This window comes from Pygocentrus nattereri, chromosome 8 (assembly GCF_015220715.1).
Source record: "Pygocentrus nattereri isolate fPygNat1 chromosome 8, fPygNat1.pri, whole genome shotgun sequence".
Taxonomy (NCBI): Eukaryota; Metazoa; Chordata; class Actinopteri; order Characiformes; family Serrasalmidae; genus Pygocentrus; species Pygocentrus nattereri.
This window is the reverse complement of record NC_051218.1, coordinates 24,684,546-24,705,009: the sequence shown is the minus strand read 5'-3', so window position 1 is coordinate 24,705,009 and position 20,464 is coordinate 24,684,546. Positions and strand designations below refer to the sequence as shown.

General features: G+C 38.8%; 1 protein-coding gene across 2 annotated transcripts in view; it reads left to right on the top strand.

The window, feature by feature from the left end:
• Positions 1–19,450, top strand: part of spdl1 (spindle apparatus coiled-coil protein 1) — a 45,631-nt gene extending 26,181 nt beyond the window's left edge. Inside the window, exons 6-12 of one of the 2 annotated variants that reach the window (XM_017698307.2) lie at positions 2,445–2,543; positions 2,626–2,736; positions 2,833–2,967; positions 3,058–3,161; positions 4,562–4,749; positions 9,629–9,899; positions 18,862–19,450. In XM_017698307.2, the coding sequence (XP_017553796.1) occupies positions 2,445–2,543; positions 2,626–2,736; positions 2,833–2,967; positions 3,058–3,161; positions 4,562–4,749; positions 9,629–9,899; positions 18,862–19,015 (1,062 nt within the window). In that variant the 3' untranslated portion in view covers positions 19,016–19,450. Of the gene's footprint in view, positions 1–2,444; positions 2,544–2,625; positions 2,737–2,832; positions 2,974–3,057; positions 3,162–4,561; positions 4,750–9,628; positions 9,900–18,861 lie in introns of both variants that reach the window. The other variant, XM_017698305.2, reaches the window with a different exon arrangement.
• Positions 19,451–20,464: the final 1,014 nt, after the last annotated feature.

Genomic DNA, 20,464 nt, shown 5'->3' with positions numbered 1-20,464 from the left:
AGGTGGGGAACATTGACTCAGAATGACTGTAGCTGTGGTCGCAAGGTAGTTGGTGCCTGTCGGGGCGGTAATCCTCGAACCCGGTGGTGGACACCCCAGGTGAGAGATGCCGTCAAGCTGAAGAAGGAGTCCTACCGGACATGGTTGGCCTGTAGGACACCAGAGGCAGCTGGCAGGTATCGACAGGCCAAGCGATCTGCGGCTTCAGTCGTTGCCAAGGCAAAAACCCGGGTGTGGGAAGAGTTCGGTGAGGCCTTGGAAAGTGACTTTAATTCGGCTCCGAAAAGATTCTGGCAAACCGTCAGGCGACTCAGAAGGGGAAAGCAGTGTGCCACTAGCACTGTATATAGTGGAGATGGTGTGCTGCTGACTTCGACTGAAGACGTCATTGGGCGGTGGAAGGAATACTTTGAAGACCTTCTCAATCCCACCAACACGTTCTCCAGTGAGGAGGCAGAGTCTGGGGACACGGGAATAGGCTTGTCCATTACTGAGGCCGAAGTCGCTAAGGTAGTTAAAAAGCTCCTTGGCGGCAGGGCTGCAGGGGTGGATGAGATCCGTCCCGAGTTCCTCAAGGCTCTGGATGTTGTGGGGCTGTCTTGGCTGACACGCCTTTTCAACATTGCGTGGACATCGGGGGTGGTGCCACTTGATTGGCAGACTGGGGTGGTGGTGCCTCTTTTTAAAAAGGGGGACCGGAGGGTGTGTTCCAACTACAGGGGAATCACACTCCTCAGCCTCCCTGGTAAGGTCTATGCAAGGGTACTGGAGAAGAGAGTCCGGCTTATAGTCGAACCTCGGATTCAGGAGGAGCAGTGCGGGTTCCGCCCTGGTCGTGGAACACTGGACCAACTCTTTACCCTCTCCAGGATTCTTGAGGGTTCATGGGAGTTTGCCCAACCAGTCCACATGTGCTTTGTGGATTTGGAGAAGGCATTCGACTGTGTGTCCCGGGGTATTCTGTGGGAGGTGCTTCGGGAGTACGGGGTACATGGCTCTTTGCTACGAGCCATTCAGGCCCTGTACAAACAAAGCAGGAGCTTGGTTCGCATGGCCGGCAGTAAGTCAGACTTTTTCCCAGTGAGAGTTGGACTCCGTCAGGGCTGCCCTTTGTCACCGATTCTATTCATAATTTTTATGGATAGAATTTCTAGGCGCAGTCAGGGGATGGAGGGTGTCCGGTTTGGTGACCTCAGGGTCACATCGCTGCTGTTTGCAGATGATGTGGTCCTATTGGGGACATCAGGCCGTGAACTTCAGCTTTCACTGGATCGGTTTGCAGCCGAGTGTGAAGCGGCCGGGATGAGGATCAGTACCTCCAAATCCGAGGCCATGGTTCTCACGCGGGAAAGGGTGGAGAGCCCTCTCTGGGTCGGGGATGAGCTCTTGCCTCAAGTGGAGGAGTTTAAGTATCTCGGGGTCTTGTTCACGAGTGATGGTACAAGGGAGCGGGAGATTGACAGGCGGATTGGTGCTGGGTCAGCAGTGATGCGGGCTCTTTACCGGTCTGTTGTGGTAAAGAAAGAGCTGAGCCATAAGGCAAGGCTCTCGATTTACTGGTCGATCTACGTTCCCACCCTCACCTATGGTCATGAGCTTTGGGTAATGACCGAAAGAACGAGATCGCGAATACAAGCGGCTGAAATGAGTTTCCTCCGCAGGGTGGCTGGACTTAGAGATAGGGTGAGAAGTTCGGTCATCCGGGAGGGACTCGGAGTAGAGCCGCTGCTTCTTCACGTCGAGAGGAGCCAGTTGAGGTGGTTTGGGCATCTTGTTAGGATGCCTCCTGGACGCCTCCCTTGGGAGGTGTCACAGGCAAGTCCACCGGGGAGGAGACCCCGGGGAAGACCCAGGACACGCTGGCGTGACTATATCGCCCAGCTGGCCTGGGAGCGCCTCGGAATCCCTCCCAGGGAGCTGGGGAAAGGGAGGTCTGGGCTTCATTGCTCAGGATGCTGCCCCCGCGACCCGAACCCCGGAGAAGCGGAAGATGATGGATGGATGGATGGATAAACATATATATATATATATATATATATATATACATGTGTGTGTGTGTGTGTGTGTGTGTGTGTATATATATGTATATGTATATATATATATGATGAAAATCTGCAGAACCAGCAGGTTTTTAGCCTCAACACAAAGTTTCTTACCTTTTTTTCTTGTCCACAACCTCCTGAAATTCTCCCATTCAACTGCTATGCTCGGAATTCCTGCACTAGTGTCCTGTAGAAATAAGAATCAGATGCAAAGCTCTCACATTCCAGGCTTCAGCTCCTCACTACCTGTGCACCATGGCTCAGAACTACACGTTGCCTAGGTCAACTCCTTGGCTCTTGGCAAAAGTCCATTCATTCTAAACATGCCTGCATGGTTAAGGCTAAGATTTTGTTATCAGAAGAATGCAATAGACATATATATTGATCTCATATCTCATATAGAAATCCAGGGAAGCCAACCAAGACCTTCAGATTCAGTTGGAACAGGCATTGCAGCAGATGCAAGATCCAAACAGCAAAGGCAATTCCTTATTCTCTGAGGTATATGCTTCAGTATTATTAAAGGTTTTCTGTTCACAATTTTCTGTTGTGATTTGAGGTAAAAAGTGCATTTTTTTTGTAGGTAGAGGACAGGCGTGTGGAAATGGAGAGGCAGCTGATCAGCGTGAAAGTGCAGTACCAGTCTCTTCAAAAGCAGCATGCTTTCACCAAACAACAGATGCTTCGCATGAAGGTATTTCGAAAAAGTAATTTTGTTTCAAACAAAGAATCTGGATTTTTTTTGTTATTACCCCCCCCCCCCCCCCCCCCCCCCCTTTATGTTGTACAGGTGCAGATATCTAACCTTATGCAGCTTCAAGGTGTTAGAGCTGACCCAGCCCAGCTTGAGCGCCTACAGTTTATGTTGTCAGAAAAGAACAGTGAGATAGAAACCTTGATGAGGAAAGTGCAACAGCTGGAAAAGGTAGAGGTAAAGTTCTGTTCAAGACAATTTTATGTGTTGCATGTGAATATGTGGGAAGTGAAACAGATGCTTTGAAATGTTTATCAACAGATGACACTTGAGGACCAGTCCTCCACTGGCACTTCCAAGCCAAATGAGTTTGTAGATGAGACATACTACACAGACCTACTGAAAATGCAGCTCTCAAGTTCAAAGTGAGTGTCCATGAAATTGCAGTTTCATTATGTGGCAGGATGAACTGTTTGCTTGACTTAAAATATATATTAAAAATCAATAATTTAATTGGATGAAAACAGAAATTGACAGGATGCCTGCAGATAAAATATTTAATATAATATATTTTATGTAACCGATTTGTATAAATACAGTGGAAATTCTGATTCTGAAATACATAACATATTAGTTTACTTATTGCAATATGTTTGTGAATATTATTGTGTGGTTCCCTTGGTATTATTTTTCTTTTGTTGATTTAATTTTTAAAACATTTAAAACTGATCAGACTTGATTTAAAAAAAAAAAAAAAAACACATCAAGACCCAATGTGTCTGACCGGAGACAAGTGTTACTAACATAAGTCTCGGTTGGCCGTGGGGTAAAAATCATTTAGAACATGCATATTGTAACTTTTTGGAAGGTGTTTTGACATCCAAACACAGAAGAACTCCAGGTAGCAAGCCAAATTAAAGAGGAAAACACACTGCTACTGCTCCTCAGGCTAAGACAAGCATATCTCACTTCTTCACTGTGAGTCACTTGCACTCAATCTCCGCCACAACTGTGTGTTAGGTGGCTAAACACTTCAAGTGCTATGCTGTACAGTCTTTGTTGTTTTCTGGGTCCTCAAAGTTGTGAACTGACTCTTTCAACATATCTCTGCTAAATGCTATAAAAAGTGTATAAAAAGTTACTGACATTGCAGATTTGGATGGACCTAAATCACTGAGAAACATTGGTAGCCTAATGTTCATTACCTTGCCTTACCTTGTAAACCTAATCCCCTCACAGCTATTCATTGTTACGTTTAACTCCATTTCAATCTTCTAAATTGATGAAAAGACAAAAATCTTTTTTTCTAGCATTTCTAAAAAACAGAGTACAAAGTTGAAGTGCAAATCTGATTGCCTTTTTGTGCTGGGTGTATGAGTTTGCAGATGTCTATTTTGTATTTTCTTCATTTTGATTTGGTGTATTTAAATTTTTTTTTTTTATCTGAGCTAGTGTTATGTGCAGCTTACATAATTAATAATCAGATTCTTTGAAGTAACTCGCTATTTGACTAGTTATTTTATTAGGTATGTTTTTACTTTTTTTTTTTTAGTTATCTAGATGACTACTTCTGTTTAAGTAATTATTATTTTAAAATAAAGTTACTCCTACTTTAGTATTGTTTTTTGGCTGCTGTACCCACCATCAGTTGTCTTCTCTCTGTGAAAAGGCTTCATACTAGCACATTAGGCCTCATTGTGCTGATTTGTGCTCGGACTGTAGCTATATTTTAAATTTTATTTGTCTTTAGTCTTCAATTAACACTTATTTGCAAATTAACACTAAAGCAAATTAACACTGATTTGTGCGTGTATTTTCTTGATAGGAAAGTTGCAGAAACATTGAAAGATGAGTTGTCCATGGCAAGACTGAAGGCTCTATCTGAGAGTCACAGAGTGCTTGAGTTAGAGCGGAAACTCTTTGGAGCCGAAAATGCCTTGAAGCAAGGTCAAAGTGACAATATCAAGCTGCAGGTGAAACTTGAGGAACTACAGATGAAATATGAGCCTGAAGGTAAACCCATTTAAATGGTTTATTTTGAATGTAGATATTATTGACTATTATGATACTTTCTTACATTTTCTTATTACAAAATTCACAGAATGTGTTGTCTTAATTGGTTTGACAAAGCCAACTTGCAATTCAGCTTAATCATCTTTTGATTAAGATGCCTGGACAAAGACAACTTTCCAAAGTACTGCAAAAAATGTTATGAGAAACAATTTGTAAAATAATTAAAAGTCACCTTCTCACATGTAAAAATCGAAATGTTAAAATTTGCACTCCAAAATCTGACACGCATATAAATGTTTATTCGACGGTACTATAGTTACATCTTCACGTTACCTGTAAAAAGTGCAAGGCAAGTGCGCCTAATAAATTGACAGTTCAGTGCCTTCTCTCTGTGTAGTGTCTTATTGTGCTATAACAGTGTACTTTGCTAGTATTACTACGTGAACCACAAGTGCTTTTGTGTGTCATAGACATGACTGAGTAGTTTGAAATAACTTTGCAACTAACCATGATGGCTGAAAAGATGTTTGTCTGTTCACTGTCACCTTGACAAGCCAAAATTTTTCCACATCATTCACTGAACAGTACTGCTTCTCATCTAACCTTAATATGTTATGTGTAGCATTACCTGAAGTATTCATGATTGACTGATGAATAATGTTATGGCAATTCTCAGTGGTCATCATTTAGAGCATAAAATTTACCTGAAGAAGAGTCTTTAGGATAGGATAATCTCTTCCTCTTCCCGCTCAACACAGCATGTAAATCCACATATGAGTGTCAGTTTTTTCACAAGTTTAGGCATATGTAGCCTGCATGGGCACAAAGATCTTCACGTGCGTATTAAAGCTTAAAGCGTCCATTTTTTGACAGGATTTAAAAGTCACATTATTAAATGCTATAACGTTAAACCTAGATGGTCTCTTGACAGATGGATCACCAAAATTATGGTGCCGTATAGGCCCTGTTAAACTAAGTGTTTATCTAGATTTGGAACCACTTTTAGAAGTGTATTCTGGATAAACATTAAAACATAGGACACACATAGCTACAGTTAAGCTAGGCTGTGTTATCCTAGTGGGCTAAAATGTTACTTTAATTAACCTGTTCTTGACAGATGTTTAGTTTTGTTTGCTTTAGTTATTTAGTTGCTGTTGACTGGGCCGCAGCAACTTCCACTTGCTGAGGCATAGATGAGCTAACCCTAAGCTAATATTACTGAACTTTGTGTACAGTCATGTAGTAAAACTCAGTGCAAATTAATGGTATGTAAACCTAAAATAAAAACAAATTAAATTACATTTTTATTTCATAAGTGAAAATTTAGATTTAAGAAACAGTGAGATCCAAGACAAATGCATCTGCATTCACACTAGGATTACTAATATTTACTAACAGAAATCTAACCAAGCCATAATATTCATGTGCATTGCCAAGTGCTTACTGACTCTACTAGACTCTTGCTACATTTCTCTCCTTGATACTGTCAAAAATACATAAAGTTACTGACATTGCAGATTTGGTTTGGTCTAAAATCATTTAAAAACATAGTAGCCAAATACATTACTTCACTGCCAATGGATATGTTTGTTAGAATATGGCCAAAAAGCCAAAACATAATACAAAGGCTCTGAATTTATGGAACATCGACTGGCACTTGATGTAATTTTGAAGTAAAATAACAGACCCATTTCATGAGATCAGAGTGTTAAACCATGTGCACATGGGTCAAAACTTTTTTGCAGGCATTCTTTATAAACTGTATTCTGACTCACAAGTGCTTGTGATGTTTTAATAGTGTAAGTCTTTTTTCCTTTCAGAACAGCTTGTGTAGAATGTATTTCTGTGTGATACTGATAAAATTTGGAATATTATGATAATTTCGAACAAATCAGCATCATCGTATCTCATGCTACCTGAGTTTTCTGTTGCTGTCGATTTTTAATGTAAGTCAATAGAACCAGAATTTTTTCCAAGTCATTTTGGGCCATTTCTTTCGGTAATGTACATCATGAAATGTACAATGTAAAACATAAAAGGCATTTTCAAAATATGTCAAAAACTAAAAAAGAAGTAGGGAAAGGTGTGGTTTTTTTTTTGGGGTTTTTTTTGACAATTTCAGATGCAAACTGTTTGAGATGCAAACTGACTGAGCTGTTCCTAGGTTATAGAACTGTGTACTAATTTTTACACACCAGCTGTCCCTGGCCATTTAAGGAGTTAAACTCAGCTCATTGGAAAACGCGTGTTTAGGATCAAAGTAGTCATAAGACTGTTGGGCCCAAGAGCCTCTCTTTTATGCCCTTTGATAGAAGATGGATTCTCCTAGCGTGTTCTAATGCTATAACCTTAAGAGCTAACTGCAGTGTAACTTCTAACAAAGTAAAAAAGACCTTAGTTGCTGAGTTCTTGTGTAAGGAAGGAAAAGGCCTTCTTCTGTATTGAGCTTGAGTGGCAAGATGGTTCCCGGACAACCACAAAGATCATAGCAAAACACCCAATTTTTAGTAAAAATTCTATACCATCTTAGTTTCCATCATTTCCAAACCTTAAATTTCCAAACCCCTATTGGAAATAAGGGTTCCCAAGGAAGCAGTAGGGTTGTCCAAGTTTCCATGCAAGCTAAGGTGTATCTTACAGTGTGAAGATTTCTATTCTTTTGGTTGATAAACGCGACTTGTTAGAACTATCAAAGATAAAGATTATTTATTCAAAACATCTGTCAAGACTCAGTTGCAGAAACTTCCAGAAGTTGACTGTAATGATGAATGGGTAAAAATAATTTAAAATTTAAGAAATGGGCAAACTTTCTCACTGGTCTTCATCCTCGTGTCCATTCATCATCTGTATCATGTCCTTCCAGTAGTTAATGCAGGCGAGCGTGGCTGCATTTGGTTCTGTCTTCTGTGGTGCATTGTAGAGCAAAGCTGTATCTCATGAGGTGTTCGGAGTGTTTAGAGTTCACAGCACATGCATGAGTCAGATGTTATTATATTCCATTTCTTCAGGGATGCCTTGCAGCATCCCTCACCGACTCACTGATGGTTCAGGGTTTTTCAGACAGTCTAGGGTTGCCCATGGCCAGAGACAAGGCATTCCTTTAGGGTGATCCCTCTCTCCATCCATTGGACTGTCTGACTGCGTAGGCTGTTTCAATGTTTAAGCCATTCATTGACCCTGACATTGGCTGTGGTGTCCAAGAAGCTGCTCCTGGAGCTAAGTCATTTATGGGCGACAGAGTGCACATGGACACACGCATAGATGAACCTGCTGCATCTTTCCAGTCGTTGGTGTACACATTGAACAGGAGAGGTGCCAAGACACTGCCTTGTGGCAGCCCATTAGCATGGTGAAATGATCTGCTTTTCTTGTTGGTGAGTGTGACGTAGACCATCCGGTTGCTCAGGAAGCATCTGATTACACTGCATAGTTTAGCAATGCCTGTCATGTTGTATAGTTTTTTGATCAGCAGCCTGTGTTAGGCTGCTGTCAAGCAGACAAAGCAACAGCGGATAGCAGCTTCTTTTGATATCTGTCTTTGATGTATTGTGTTAGGTTCCGCAATTGTCCTGTACATGATGTTACGGGTCTAAAGCCATCCTGGTCGTCGATTAGCTGGGCATCTATCTGTGAGTATAGATGTGTAAGGAGCAATCTCTCGAACAGCTTGTAGGTGATGTATAGTAGGGAGATGGGCTGGTATCTTTGGGAGGTTGCAGTCTTTCCCTGCTTTTAGCAGGGCGATACTGATGGCTTTCCTCCAGTTGAGCTGGTATATACTGGGTCTGAAGGCATATGTTAAACATATTCAAGAGCTATAGTTTGGTGACTGGGCCTAGGTGAGTTATCATCTCAGTCATTATGTTGTCAGGACCTGCTTCTTTGCCCAGCTTCATGGTGCCAATTTCTGCTTTAAACTCTTCCAGAGTGAAAGGCTTGGTTAGTATAGACATTCTTTTCTGTTCGTTTCCTTGGATGATTGGATAGTGACAGTATCCTTTAGCCCTTTGCCTGCCTTTTTTCCCCATTGGCTATGAGTTGGCTCCCGACCTGGTTTGGTGTGAGGTCCGGTATGGTTGGTGGTGTGATCTTCACTTAGTTTGTGGATGGTGGCCCAGGCCTTTGTTCTGTTCTGAGACATATTGGTGTTTTCTATGAGGTCTTGACAGGTTCTTTGCCTCTCCTTTCCCAGTGGTTCTATGAGTGCATCTCCTACTTCGTGAGTGGTATCTGAAAACAGGTCCTTTTCAAATTTCGTATTAAATTGTTCCAGCAGCTGTGATGATTCCTCTTTGATGCCAGCTATGTGTTTTTTCCGGCATCCGTGAAGGATGTGAGCACATGCTGTCTTCTTCACAGCCTGGACAAACTTGATCATAATTGTCAGTTGAGGGTTCAACATCCAGAAGATGATTTTCCTTTTCCTCCCTATAGTAGTCCCATTTGGCCATCTTGAGGTTGAAACAGCGACTAAAGGGGACTTTGTTATATTTATAGTGACTGAGATCAGGCGTGTTGTGACTTTGGAAGGGGTTGTAGCACTGCTTTCTCGCTTAGATGTGGTAGTCTCTGGCTGGTGAAACACAGTTCTGGCTTGTAACCTCTTTTCCAGCGGCTGCTATTAAAGGACTTTGGGAGTTTAGCGTAGCAAAATGAGTGAATATTTGCAAAAAACAATAAAGTTTATCTGTTTGAACATTAAGTATCTTGTCTTTTTTGTGCATTCAATTGAATATAGGTTGAAAAGGATTTGCAAATCATCGTATTCTGTTTTTATTTATGTTTTACACAATGTCCCAACTTCATTGGAATTGGGGTTGTATTTGGAAACTGTGACTGAAATCAGTATACTGTAAGTAACAGTACATTTTGTCCTCAGCGGTGAATAGGGCACGGGCTCAGAAGCGTAAACGAGAGAAATTTCCAGCAAACCCCCCTGAAGAAAGGTCTGACCACTGCACCATGGAAACTCCAGCCACGGACAATAACCCAGTCAAGATTCCAGACATGACTGCAGAAACCCCTCCTTGTTCAACTAAGAACCCACCAGCTAAAGCACAAGCTCCAGACTGTAGCTCTGTCTTGCTTGATGGCAGTAAATGTGTTCGCATCTGTGAGGACACCCAAATATCTTTGCCTGAGCCTCCAAAGTGAGTATCTTCCTGTGTGTATAAAAAAATCTTGCTTTTGCTGTGCTTTTTTTTTTAAACTCTCTTCTTTCTTTTTCTCGTTTTTTATAAACATCTCTCCTTGGCTGTTTATCTTTTTTAACTCCTTAGCAGTGATTCATGATGGGATGAGCATAGTAATCAGCTAATGGAGACCCTGTTTACACCTGCTCACTTCATGTGACTAGTACCTGGATTGTATCCTGATTAGGTTTTAGCCACGTGCATTTACACTTGGGGATTACAGATTGCTGTGTGGGCTGGAAACGTAAATTTGCTCATTATGCAGTTAGCAGTTGTTTATCTGTTCAGCCTTTTCGTCTGCAGTTTGGTTTGCCCAGTAGCTTCTGTCTGTATTGCTATTAAGCATTTCGTTTTTTGGTCCTGTCCCAATCCCAGTGTGTCCTCCGTGATTATCTTTCCCATAGACACAGACCACATGGCCGGTAACCTGCTGCGTGGAAAGGAGTTTCAGATGTACTGTGAGGAGTTTTGATTGTTGTGTTTCGGAGAGATAGATGCTTATGCTGCTATATAGGGGTGCAATGAATATTTTACCCGGTGGATTAAAATCAATGACCAAATTAGTTGGCAACTAATTTAATAGGAGATTAGTTGATGATGTCATCATGCGTATTTCACACACCAACTAGGAATTTTTTTAACATTATCGCTAACCGGAGAGTTAACAGAAGCACGATGGCAGCCTCAAGAACAAAGTCCTCAAAAGTGTGGGAGCATTTCACACTAAACTCACACATATATGGAGTACATGCTCCATGTTGGAATATCTGAATAGTCATTTTTAGTAGACAGACAGTATTGACTTGATTAAGGGAAAAGTGATTGTTTTGTTATATTGTATTGCTGATACTTCTTAAAGCTTTGGTTTTAAATTTTAACAAGAAAAAGTAACAGGCATTTAATTTATCTTTTGTATTAACAGGAAAGTTCATTAAAACAGTGAATTGTTTTAAGGTTATTCATCTTTGTCTTTATTGTTAGTTAGCAAATGCAGAAAACAACCTTAAACTAAATTTAAAAGCTAAGAGTTATTTGGCAAGTGGGCTGTTTATAATCTCAATAATCAATAATTCATTTTAATAATCGATAGATTATTTGAATATCAAACTATTAGTTTGTTGCAGTCATACAGATTTGTATCTTTTTTAAATGTGTCTTGGATGTGTTTGCACTTGCATTTTTATGTAGCTTAGTCTTATACAGATATGATCCTGACACTCATGAAGTGCCGCATGAAGTGACCAGATGTAAACAAGGTCAGAGTATTTGTTATGTAAGCACCTATTTGCTTAAAATACTGGTCAAGAAAATTCTCAGTATGTATCTCATCTAAAGTTGTAAATGAATCCTTGGGGAAGCGGTGTCACTATGCTAACGTTTCTATTAAAATAATTTATTGTCGTGTTTTCACACTAAGAGTCAGGTACAGGTATATAACCATAACATATTCCATTTTTACAGCCGTGTCTAATATAGAAATTTATTTTTAAATTTTAATTATAATAACCGGGATTTCAATAATGTTCCTTGTATTTTCACGATGGTAGCTAGCATCAAGGTAGCAGGGTTAGCTCAGCACTATTTTGGATTTTTCTGTCAGCTCTAGTTTAAATACTCGCATTTTAGCTTATAACAGGCATGTAAGTAAAATGCTTTACTTTGTATGTCTCTGTTTCTAATTAATAAACTATTTTATTATTGTAGTGTTAGCCTGTTAGCTTCTGTTACCTGTCCAGCCTAGTAGTGAAGGTGGAATATAGCCAGTTATGAACACAATATAGTGTTTTTTTTTTTTTTGTTTTGTTTTTTTTTTTTTTAAAAAGGTAATCTGAGTCTGTTAGGTGCAAACAGTGATTTTCAATTGGCAGTTAATGATCTGATTGAATTTAATAGACACAGATTTCAACACCAACAGCTAGGCTTCATTATGAAGCCACTGCCTCGTGTGCTGAATCTTTATGCTTGAAGCATTGCTGTTTTTGCCATAATTTCATCTTCACTTGGTTGTACTGACAGCCACAAGCAGTATTTTATCTCAGAATGACTGCTAGACATTTTACTAGACAGTAACAAAAAATAAACAGTTTCTTTCTCTCAGCTAAAAATGGTAACGAATGACACCTCTGTTCCCTGGTTATTTCAGCCATAATGATGAAACACAGTGATCATGTGAGAAATAAAGTAGTTATGGAAATACCAGATGAGTAGGGGAGAATGGGCTGTGAATGTTTTAGCCTGAGTTATTTACAACCCCATTTCTGAAAAAGGCATGCTGTGCAAATTGTGAATAAAAACAAAATTCAATGATGTGCAAATCATTAAACCCTATATTTCATTTAAAATAGTACTAAGACAACAAATCAGATTTTGAAACTGAGAAATGTTATTGTATTTTGAAAAATATTTGCCCATTTTGAATTCGATGCCAACAACACGTTCCAAAAGAGTTGTTATGGGCTCATGTTTACCACTGCATTTCATCACCTCTTCTTTTAACAACACACTACTCTTTTAACAACAATTGGGAATGGAGGGGACCAATTGCTGTAGCTTTGAAAGTGAAATGGTTTCCCATTTTTGCTTAACATAGGATTTTAGCTGCTTAGCAGTTCAGGGTCTCCTTTGTAATATTTTTTATTTTATAATGTGACAAATATTTTAAGTGGTGACAGGTCTGGACTGCAGGCAGGCCAGTTTAGGCCAGTTTTACTCTTTTAATACAGAGCCATGTTGTTGTAATACTTGCAAAATGTGGTTTGACATGGTCTTCTTTTGACATCTCCTTCCATCCTTACCTGATAAAGATATTGTCTGTCTGGATGGCAGCATATGTTGCCAAAACATGTATATATCATTCAGCATTAATGGTGCCTTCACAGATCTTCATGTCACCCATACCATGTGCACTAAGGCACCCCTACATCATGAATATATCATGAATACTAGCTTTTGAAGTGTTCACCGATAACCAGGTCAGTGGTGTTTAGGCTGGAGAACACAGTGTCCATGATTTCCAAACAGAAATTCAAATGTTGATTCATCGGACCACAGAACATTTTTCCGCTTCCCCTCTGTCTATTTTAAATGGTCCAGAGAATGTGGCAGGATTCCTGGATTTTGTCTATATATGCTTTCTTCTTTGAAATTTAGAGTTTTAATTAGTATTTGTGGATGCAGCGCTAAACTGTTTTCATAGACTTTGTTTTGCAGATTTTTTTCTGAACACATGCAGTGATTTCCACTACAGACTCATATCTGTTTTTAATGCAGTGCCACCTCAGGGGTCATGTGACCAGCAAATACTGTTTTTCAGCCTTGTCCATTGCATATAGAGATTTCTCCAGGTTCTCTGAATCTTGTAATGTTATTATGTACCGTAGATGATGAAAAGCAAAAGTTCTTTGCTATTTTACATTGAGAAACGTTATTCTTGAATTGTTGCACTATTTGATGTGCAGTCTTTCAGTGGTGAACCCCTCCCCATCTTTACTTTTGCAAGACTCAGCCTCTCTAGGATGCTCATTTTATACCCAGTAATGTTAAAGACCTGTTGCTAATTACCCACCAGGTGTTTTTTTTTAAGCATTACACAACTTTACCAGCCTTTTGTTGCCCCCGTCCCAACTTTTTTTGGAACGTGTTGCTGCAAAAAACAATACAATTTCTCAGCTAGTCAGGAGGACATTGTTATGAATTTAGTATCCATGCCGTTTAACTTCTAATAAGAATCAAGGGGCAGAGTCACGGTTCGCTACTGGATAACACACTCCAATAGCACTGCTGTGTTTAATCCACTGTCGCTGTATCTGAATGCCACATTTTGGAATTTGATCAGGGAAAGGACATCAGCGTTCAGAGTTTTGGTTTGGTTGTGTTATGATAGGTTCCCAAGTGATTACTACATTATCTACACAGTTGCTTATGCAACCACTTGCAAATAATGGATATTCCTTAAGTCTGGTGTAGCAGCATCCTTAAACATGCTCCAATCAGTGCTACTGGAAGTCCTGCAGAGCTGAAACTGCTCCCAGTCATATGTTGAGTGTTTTTTGTTTCTTGAGGAATAGCAGCAACGAGGCATGATCAGATAAGTCTTTGTACAAAAGGAGGTTAGCCAGTCTAATTCAACTGCTGAATTGTGAATGTTGCTGTGAAACCATATTTTTGTCAAAATTAAATTGCAGCATTCCTTAATCTCTCACTGTTCAGACAGTCAGTCTATGCTAGAACGAGACTGATCTAAGAAGTTTAGCTTTTAGCCAAGGATGGAATGCAAGCCAAATTTTTGCATTTTTGTTTTCCTGCTTGCATTACCTATGGCACATCCTCCCCTGGGTGTGTCACTGTGAGGCTCCAGTCTCACAGCCTGGTGTCAAGAGAAGACCATTGCTCTTTCTCTCCAACAGCTGCTTGCAGCAGTTGTTGCTATTAAACACCTGATTTTCACATGTTTTCTAGCAGTACTGCATCTCTCTGTGTTTATCTTGGTGTTAGCAAAGTACATATAATGTGTGTTAGCCCAGTGCCTGCTTAAACACAGAAAAATAAAAAAACAAATAAAAGCACCTTTGTTGTGACCCCAGGGAAAAGCTGCCACAGTATCACTGTGCTACCATCTTGGATCATGTTTGCCTAGCAAGTGCTGTAAAATTATGCATAAAAATATAGTGCTAGCCTTGCAAACAGTGTAAACATAGTAACAATAATCCTGTATTTGCAGTGTTACCATGGCAAGTTTTTCATAGAGTGTACAAATGTATTCAATATTTTTGGTTGATTTTGAATTGTGCTCTTCACTTACAGACATAAAAGTGCAAAATGAGGATATATAAGGCTAGGCCATGTATCTTCTATCCACATGTCCTCTTGTAATTTTACCTGTGTGCACCTCTAGTATTTCTTTATATTTTTGTTTTTGTTTTGATTTTCTTGTTAAATGATCCTTAACCCAAGAAAATAAAAAAAAGATTTAATATTGATGGCCATGTTCTGACAGTAACAAAAGCTGAGTATGTCACATGTAGGTGATGTAGTTTGTGAATCTGGATTCTGCATTAGTTATATTTATTAGGAAAACACATACATGAAAAGAAACACTAAAATAATAAAAGTAAACACTGAATATGGAAATGTTGAAAGAAACAATTAAAGCTAGTCCTGTGACAGTAGCTAGTTCTCACTTCTCAACTGGTCTTCAGCTTGTTGTTAAACAGTTTACTATTTGAATCCAGTTGTCTTTACAAAATGAGACTTGTCTCTGCAGCACAAATTACTTTTGATTATGTGAAATTCTGAAAGAGCAGAAAACACATACAAACAACGAAACATGACTTTTTCATATGCATAATGTTTCAAAATGAAGAATGTATAATAAATAATAAACCTGGCACAACAGAGTTAAACTTGGCACTAAACATTTGTAAATGTTCTATGCATGATGAACAAATGATTTGTTCATAGATGTTAATGTTATATTAATAAACATGTAACCTATAAAATATTACCAGTTCACTTGGTAAGGCATCAGCTTATCATGTTTTTCAAAGATGCTTAGCATTGTCTACTACGATATTAAATTACATAAGAATCAGCCACTATTAAGGATAAATAAGGAAATCTCTCTTAACATTTAAATGTCTTTTTTTTTTTTTTTTTTTTTTTGGAAAATTGTAAATTGTGCTGTTTTACACCTAGTCCTAAGTATTTAATGGTATTTAAATTGTTGGAAGAATTATATAGAACTGTTTGGAAAAAAGAGGTAGGCGTACCCAAATAAGTAGATGGTGATTCTTATGAGTCCTGTAGCCTCCAGCTCTGCTGTCACATAACATCTTCAGTCTGGAAAAATCTTTTCTTCATTTCTTTTGTAATTAAAACATTTTATACTGGCATTATAACTTGAACCAAACAGTAAATCTGTTTATTGCATTAAATCACAGTTACAAGTTTTTACCACTGTAAAAGAGAAGAGTATCACCTTTTACTACTCTTAATGTAAATTACATTATATACTGTTGATAATACTATGAAATAGACATATAAAAACCAATACGACACAAAAGCTAGCATTTTGACACATTTACATCTTTAGTGTTGGCGATGTGAACTGAAACATCTATTAAAATGGAAGTGAAGCTGTTCCATCAGAACACAGTGGTTATATTTTAACCTTCAGCAATGAGCATTCCTTTTAAACTTATAGCTCATTTGCAATAAATATTCTTGTTTTTGATGGTGGTTTTGAGAACGAATATGTGGAGTAATATGCAAGAGTAGGCTGAAAAACCAATAAGTGTTCAAAACGTATAAAATGCTCTTTGGACCATTTTTGCACCTAATTTTGAACTTTATCATTACTTGGCTCAATAAAAAATAACCTAGAATGTATAAGCTTGCCCACTTACATTTATAGGTAAAACTATAAAACTTTTTAACACAACCACCCCAAAACTCTTGTCAGATTATTTACAGTAGTAATTTTTGGGTTGCAATCTAGTTAAACAAATTAGTTAATCATAAATTTTCTCCTTGCTTAGTTGCTAAAGCCCTGGCTAAAATGAATCCACGAAAAGCCACTGGAGAAGATGGGCTGGACCCCTTTTTATTGCGTCTCTCAGCCCCGATTATTTTAGAATACATTTTATACATTTTTAATCTTTCAGTTTTATCTTGCAGATATCTTATCTGATCATTCTGGTTTCAGAGAAGGTCACAGCACTATCTCTGCTACGACACTGGTTTTAAACAATCTTTATTCAGACATAGACAAGAAGAAACATTGTGCAGCTGTTTTTATTGACTTAACAAAAAATTTTGATCACACTCTTCTTTTACGGAATTTAGAAAAGATTGGCTTTGATGCAACTGCTCTGGAATGCAAAACTACCTCACTGACAGAAATCAATGCATGGCATTGAATAATTATAAATCAGATTTGGTATCTGTATCTAAAGGTGTACCACAAGGTTCAATTTTGGGTCCAGTTTTATTTAATATCTACATAAATGATATTGCTACCTCTGCTTCAACCTCAGACTGCAAAATTCACCTTTATGCAGATGACACGATTTTATATTGCTCAGCTGACTCTATTCATGCTGCAACAAGAAAATTACAGAGCTCTACAGGTGGCATTATATAAGCACAAACTAGTTTTAAATGCCATGAAAATTAAGATTATGCTGTTTTCCAGATCTTTTAATACTGATTTTAGTACTGTAAATATTACTACCCTGGCAGGATCCACTATTGAGAGAGTCACGGAATATAAATACCTTGGCATATGGCTGGACAATAAACTCAGTTTTAAACCACACATAAATAAGCTAGTCAGTAAATGCAGACAGAAGCTGGGTTATTTTTATAGATACAAGTCCTGTTTCTCCGTACACGCCAGAAAAAGATTAGTTGAAGCAGCTTTACTATCAGTGCTGGACTATGGCGACGTTATCTATAAATATGCTCCCTCCAGCTCTCTCAAGTTACTGGACCCAGTGTAACACTCTGCCCTGAGGTTCATTACTGGAGATCCATACAGAACTCACCACTGTGAGCTGTATGTGAAAGTTGGGTGGCCCTCTTTAACAGTATGAAGGGAAACACATTGGTTAATTTTTATTTATAAGACACTGTCCGGTCATTTACCAGAATGCATCACTTCATTGATGAATACAAATAACAGTAATTATCAGACTCGCTCTAGTAATTGGATCAGCTGCCAGGTACCAAGAGTTTTTACTGAACTGGGAAAATCTGCTTTTAGTTACAGTGCACCAGTGAGCTGGAATTCACTACAGGACACACTAAAACTCAGCTCACTGGTGTCACTTAGTCATTTTAAACTTTTAATATCGAACCACCTTCAGACAGCCTGTACCTGTTTTACTTAATCTTATTTATTCTTAACTTTTATTTTTTGTTTTAGTTCTCCTTAGTTCTTTATTTCTTTTTTACTTACTTATTTATTTATTTTCTCTCATTCTATTTTTAATAGTTTTGTATCATTACTTTTTAATTTGTATTATTGTATTATTACCTTACTAATCTCTTATCTTCTTTTGATCTTAATTTCTTATCATTTAAACCTCAAGTTTTATTTTTATCTATTTTCATCTTTTATTCACTGTTATTTTAAATTTTCTTTTAATTTAAAATGATTAAATGTAGTTATTTCCTTTGTCATGTCAATCCCTGTTTTTGTAAATGCTCGGCTACATTGAAAATGAGGGTTGCCCTCAATGTACTTCAGAGTCAAAATAAAGGTTGGTTGATTGATTGATTGATTGATTGATTGATTGATTGATTGATTGATAAATGTTTTGACTGATTCTTAGAAAATATGATTATGCCTATAATATGATATATATGTGCTAGGTCATGTTTCCTAATGGGAAAGGCTTCCTAATTTTTAAGCTAATGTATTACTAGGGAGAGCTATAACATACTTGTTTGATGTTTATAACAACGTTCCAAAGGATAACAGGATTAATAATGGTTCCTAAAGACTGAGGCTGACAAATTGGAAATCTTCAGAGACACAGACTACTTTTTAAATAGAAATCTTTTAGTGGACTTTTTTTTTCTGCTGTTGCTTTTTGATTGTAAAAAATGCACTTTCTAAAGCTAGTTCAAGGTTTTTGGTCAACCTAACTACTAATTTCTGTCTGTGTAATGTAGCAAATGCCCTTATTTGGCTAGCACATTACTCAGTGAACAACAATGCTATACTTCATACTCTGCTAATCAGTTGTCCTTTTGTGGACCCCTGAAGTGTCCACACGTCCTTGTAATATACAGTGCACCTTCCCAGAGCATTATATATTTTTTACATGCTGAATTGAATTTATCTACGTTTGGTGTTGAAATAAAAATTCCACATTGTGAAATATACCACTAATCTGAACATTTGGCTTGCCTGTAGGTCTTCCGTGGCAGACTGCAGTAGCATGGCTGAGCAGCAGATTCTTAAGTGTGATGAAGAACAGGAAAACTGGAGAGCAGTGGAAAGAAAGTACCACATGCCTGTACACGTTGATCCAGAGAATACCATGGAAAGACAGTGTGCTCAACAGTAATGGAAAATTGACTCTTTTTGCATAAAAACATGATTTACAAGTGTATGTAAATGTTTGTGGTGCATCATTGAATTTTTATCTCTGAGTAATAAACATATATAGTATTTTACCTTGTTATAAGTCATTAATTACCACAGTAAAATTGAGATAAGATAGATTAACGGATTACCTTCTGTGGTGAATGGCCAGTTTATTAAGTTCACACCCATGTATGTACATTCTTTGTCCATTGCATCAACTCCATTAACCATATAGGTGCACCCTGTGCGTTAGTTATGCGTGTACGAGTGGATTTGAGCAGTGCTAATGGAGTTCTTGTTGTTGCAATTGTACTGGAGTTGTTGTTTTGTTAATGACCCATGCCCTCAGAGGTTTTCAGTCATGTTTTTAGTACGGTAATGGAATGAATACAAAAAAAAATCTCTTTGAATGTCAGAATGTTGTGTGGAGTGGAGAGTTCTTTGTTAGTACTGACATCATAATACAGAGATATTCATTTATTCTGTGTTTTCTGCTATACACACACACACACACACACACATTGCCAAAAGTATTCGCTCGTATGCCTTAACACATATGAACTTGAGTGACATCCATAGGGTTTATGTATGTATATGATGTCAGCCCACCCATTGCAGCTATAACAGTTTTAACTTTTGGGAAGGCTTTCCACAAGGTTGTGTGTTTATGGGAATTTCTGACCATTCTTCCAGAAGCGCATTTGTGAGGTCAGACACTGATGTTGGACGAGAAGGCCTGACTCAGTCTCTGCTCTAATTAATCCCAAAGGTGTTCTATCGGGTTGAAGTCTGGACTCTGTGCAGGCCAGTCAAGTTCTTCCACACCAAACTCGCTCATCCATGTCTTTACGGACCTTGCTTTGAGCACTGGTGTGCAGTCATGTTGGAACAGGAAGGGGCCGTCCCCAAGCTGTTTCCACAAAGTTGGGCGCACGAAATTGTCCAAAATCTGTTTGCTGAAGCATTAAGAGTTCCTTTCACTGGAACTAAGGGGCCGAGCCCAACTCCTAAAAAAAACAACCCCACACCATAAACCCCCCTCCACCAAACCTTACACTTGGCACAATGTATTAAGATTATGTGACCCTTATTAGTCCCACAATGGGGAAATTTAATCTCTGCATTTAACCCATCCGTGAAGTGAAACACCACATATACTCTAGTGAGCACACACACACACTAGGGGGCAGTGAGCACACTTGCCCGGAGCGGTGGGCAGCCCAATCCGCAGCACCTGGGGTGCAGGTGTTTTGCTCAAGGACACCTCAGTCATGTGCTGTCGGCTCTGGGGATCGAACCGGAGACCTTCCGGTCATGAGGCTGGTTTCCTAACCTCCATGACTGCCCCAGACAGTACTGTAGTCAGACAAGTACTGTTCTCCTGGCAACCGCCAAACCCAGACAGAGAACACATCTCCGCTGCTCTAGA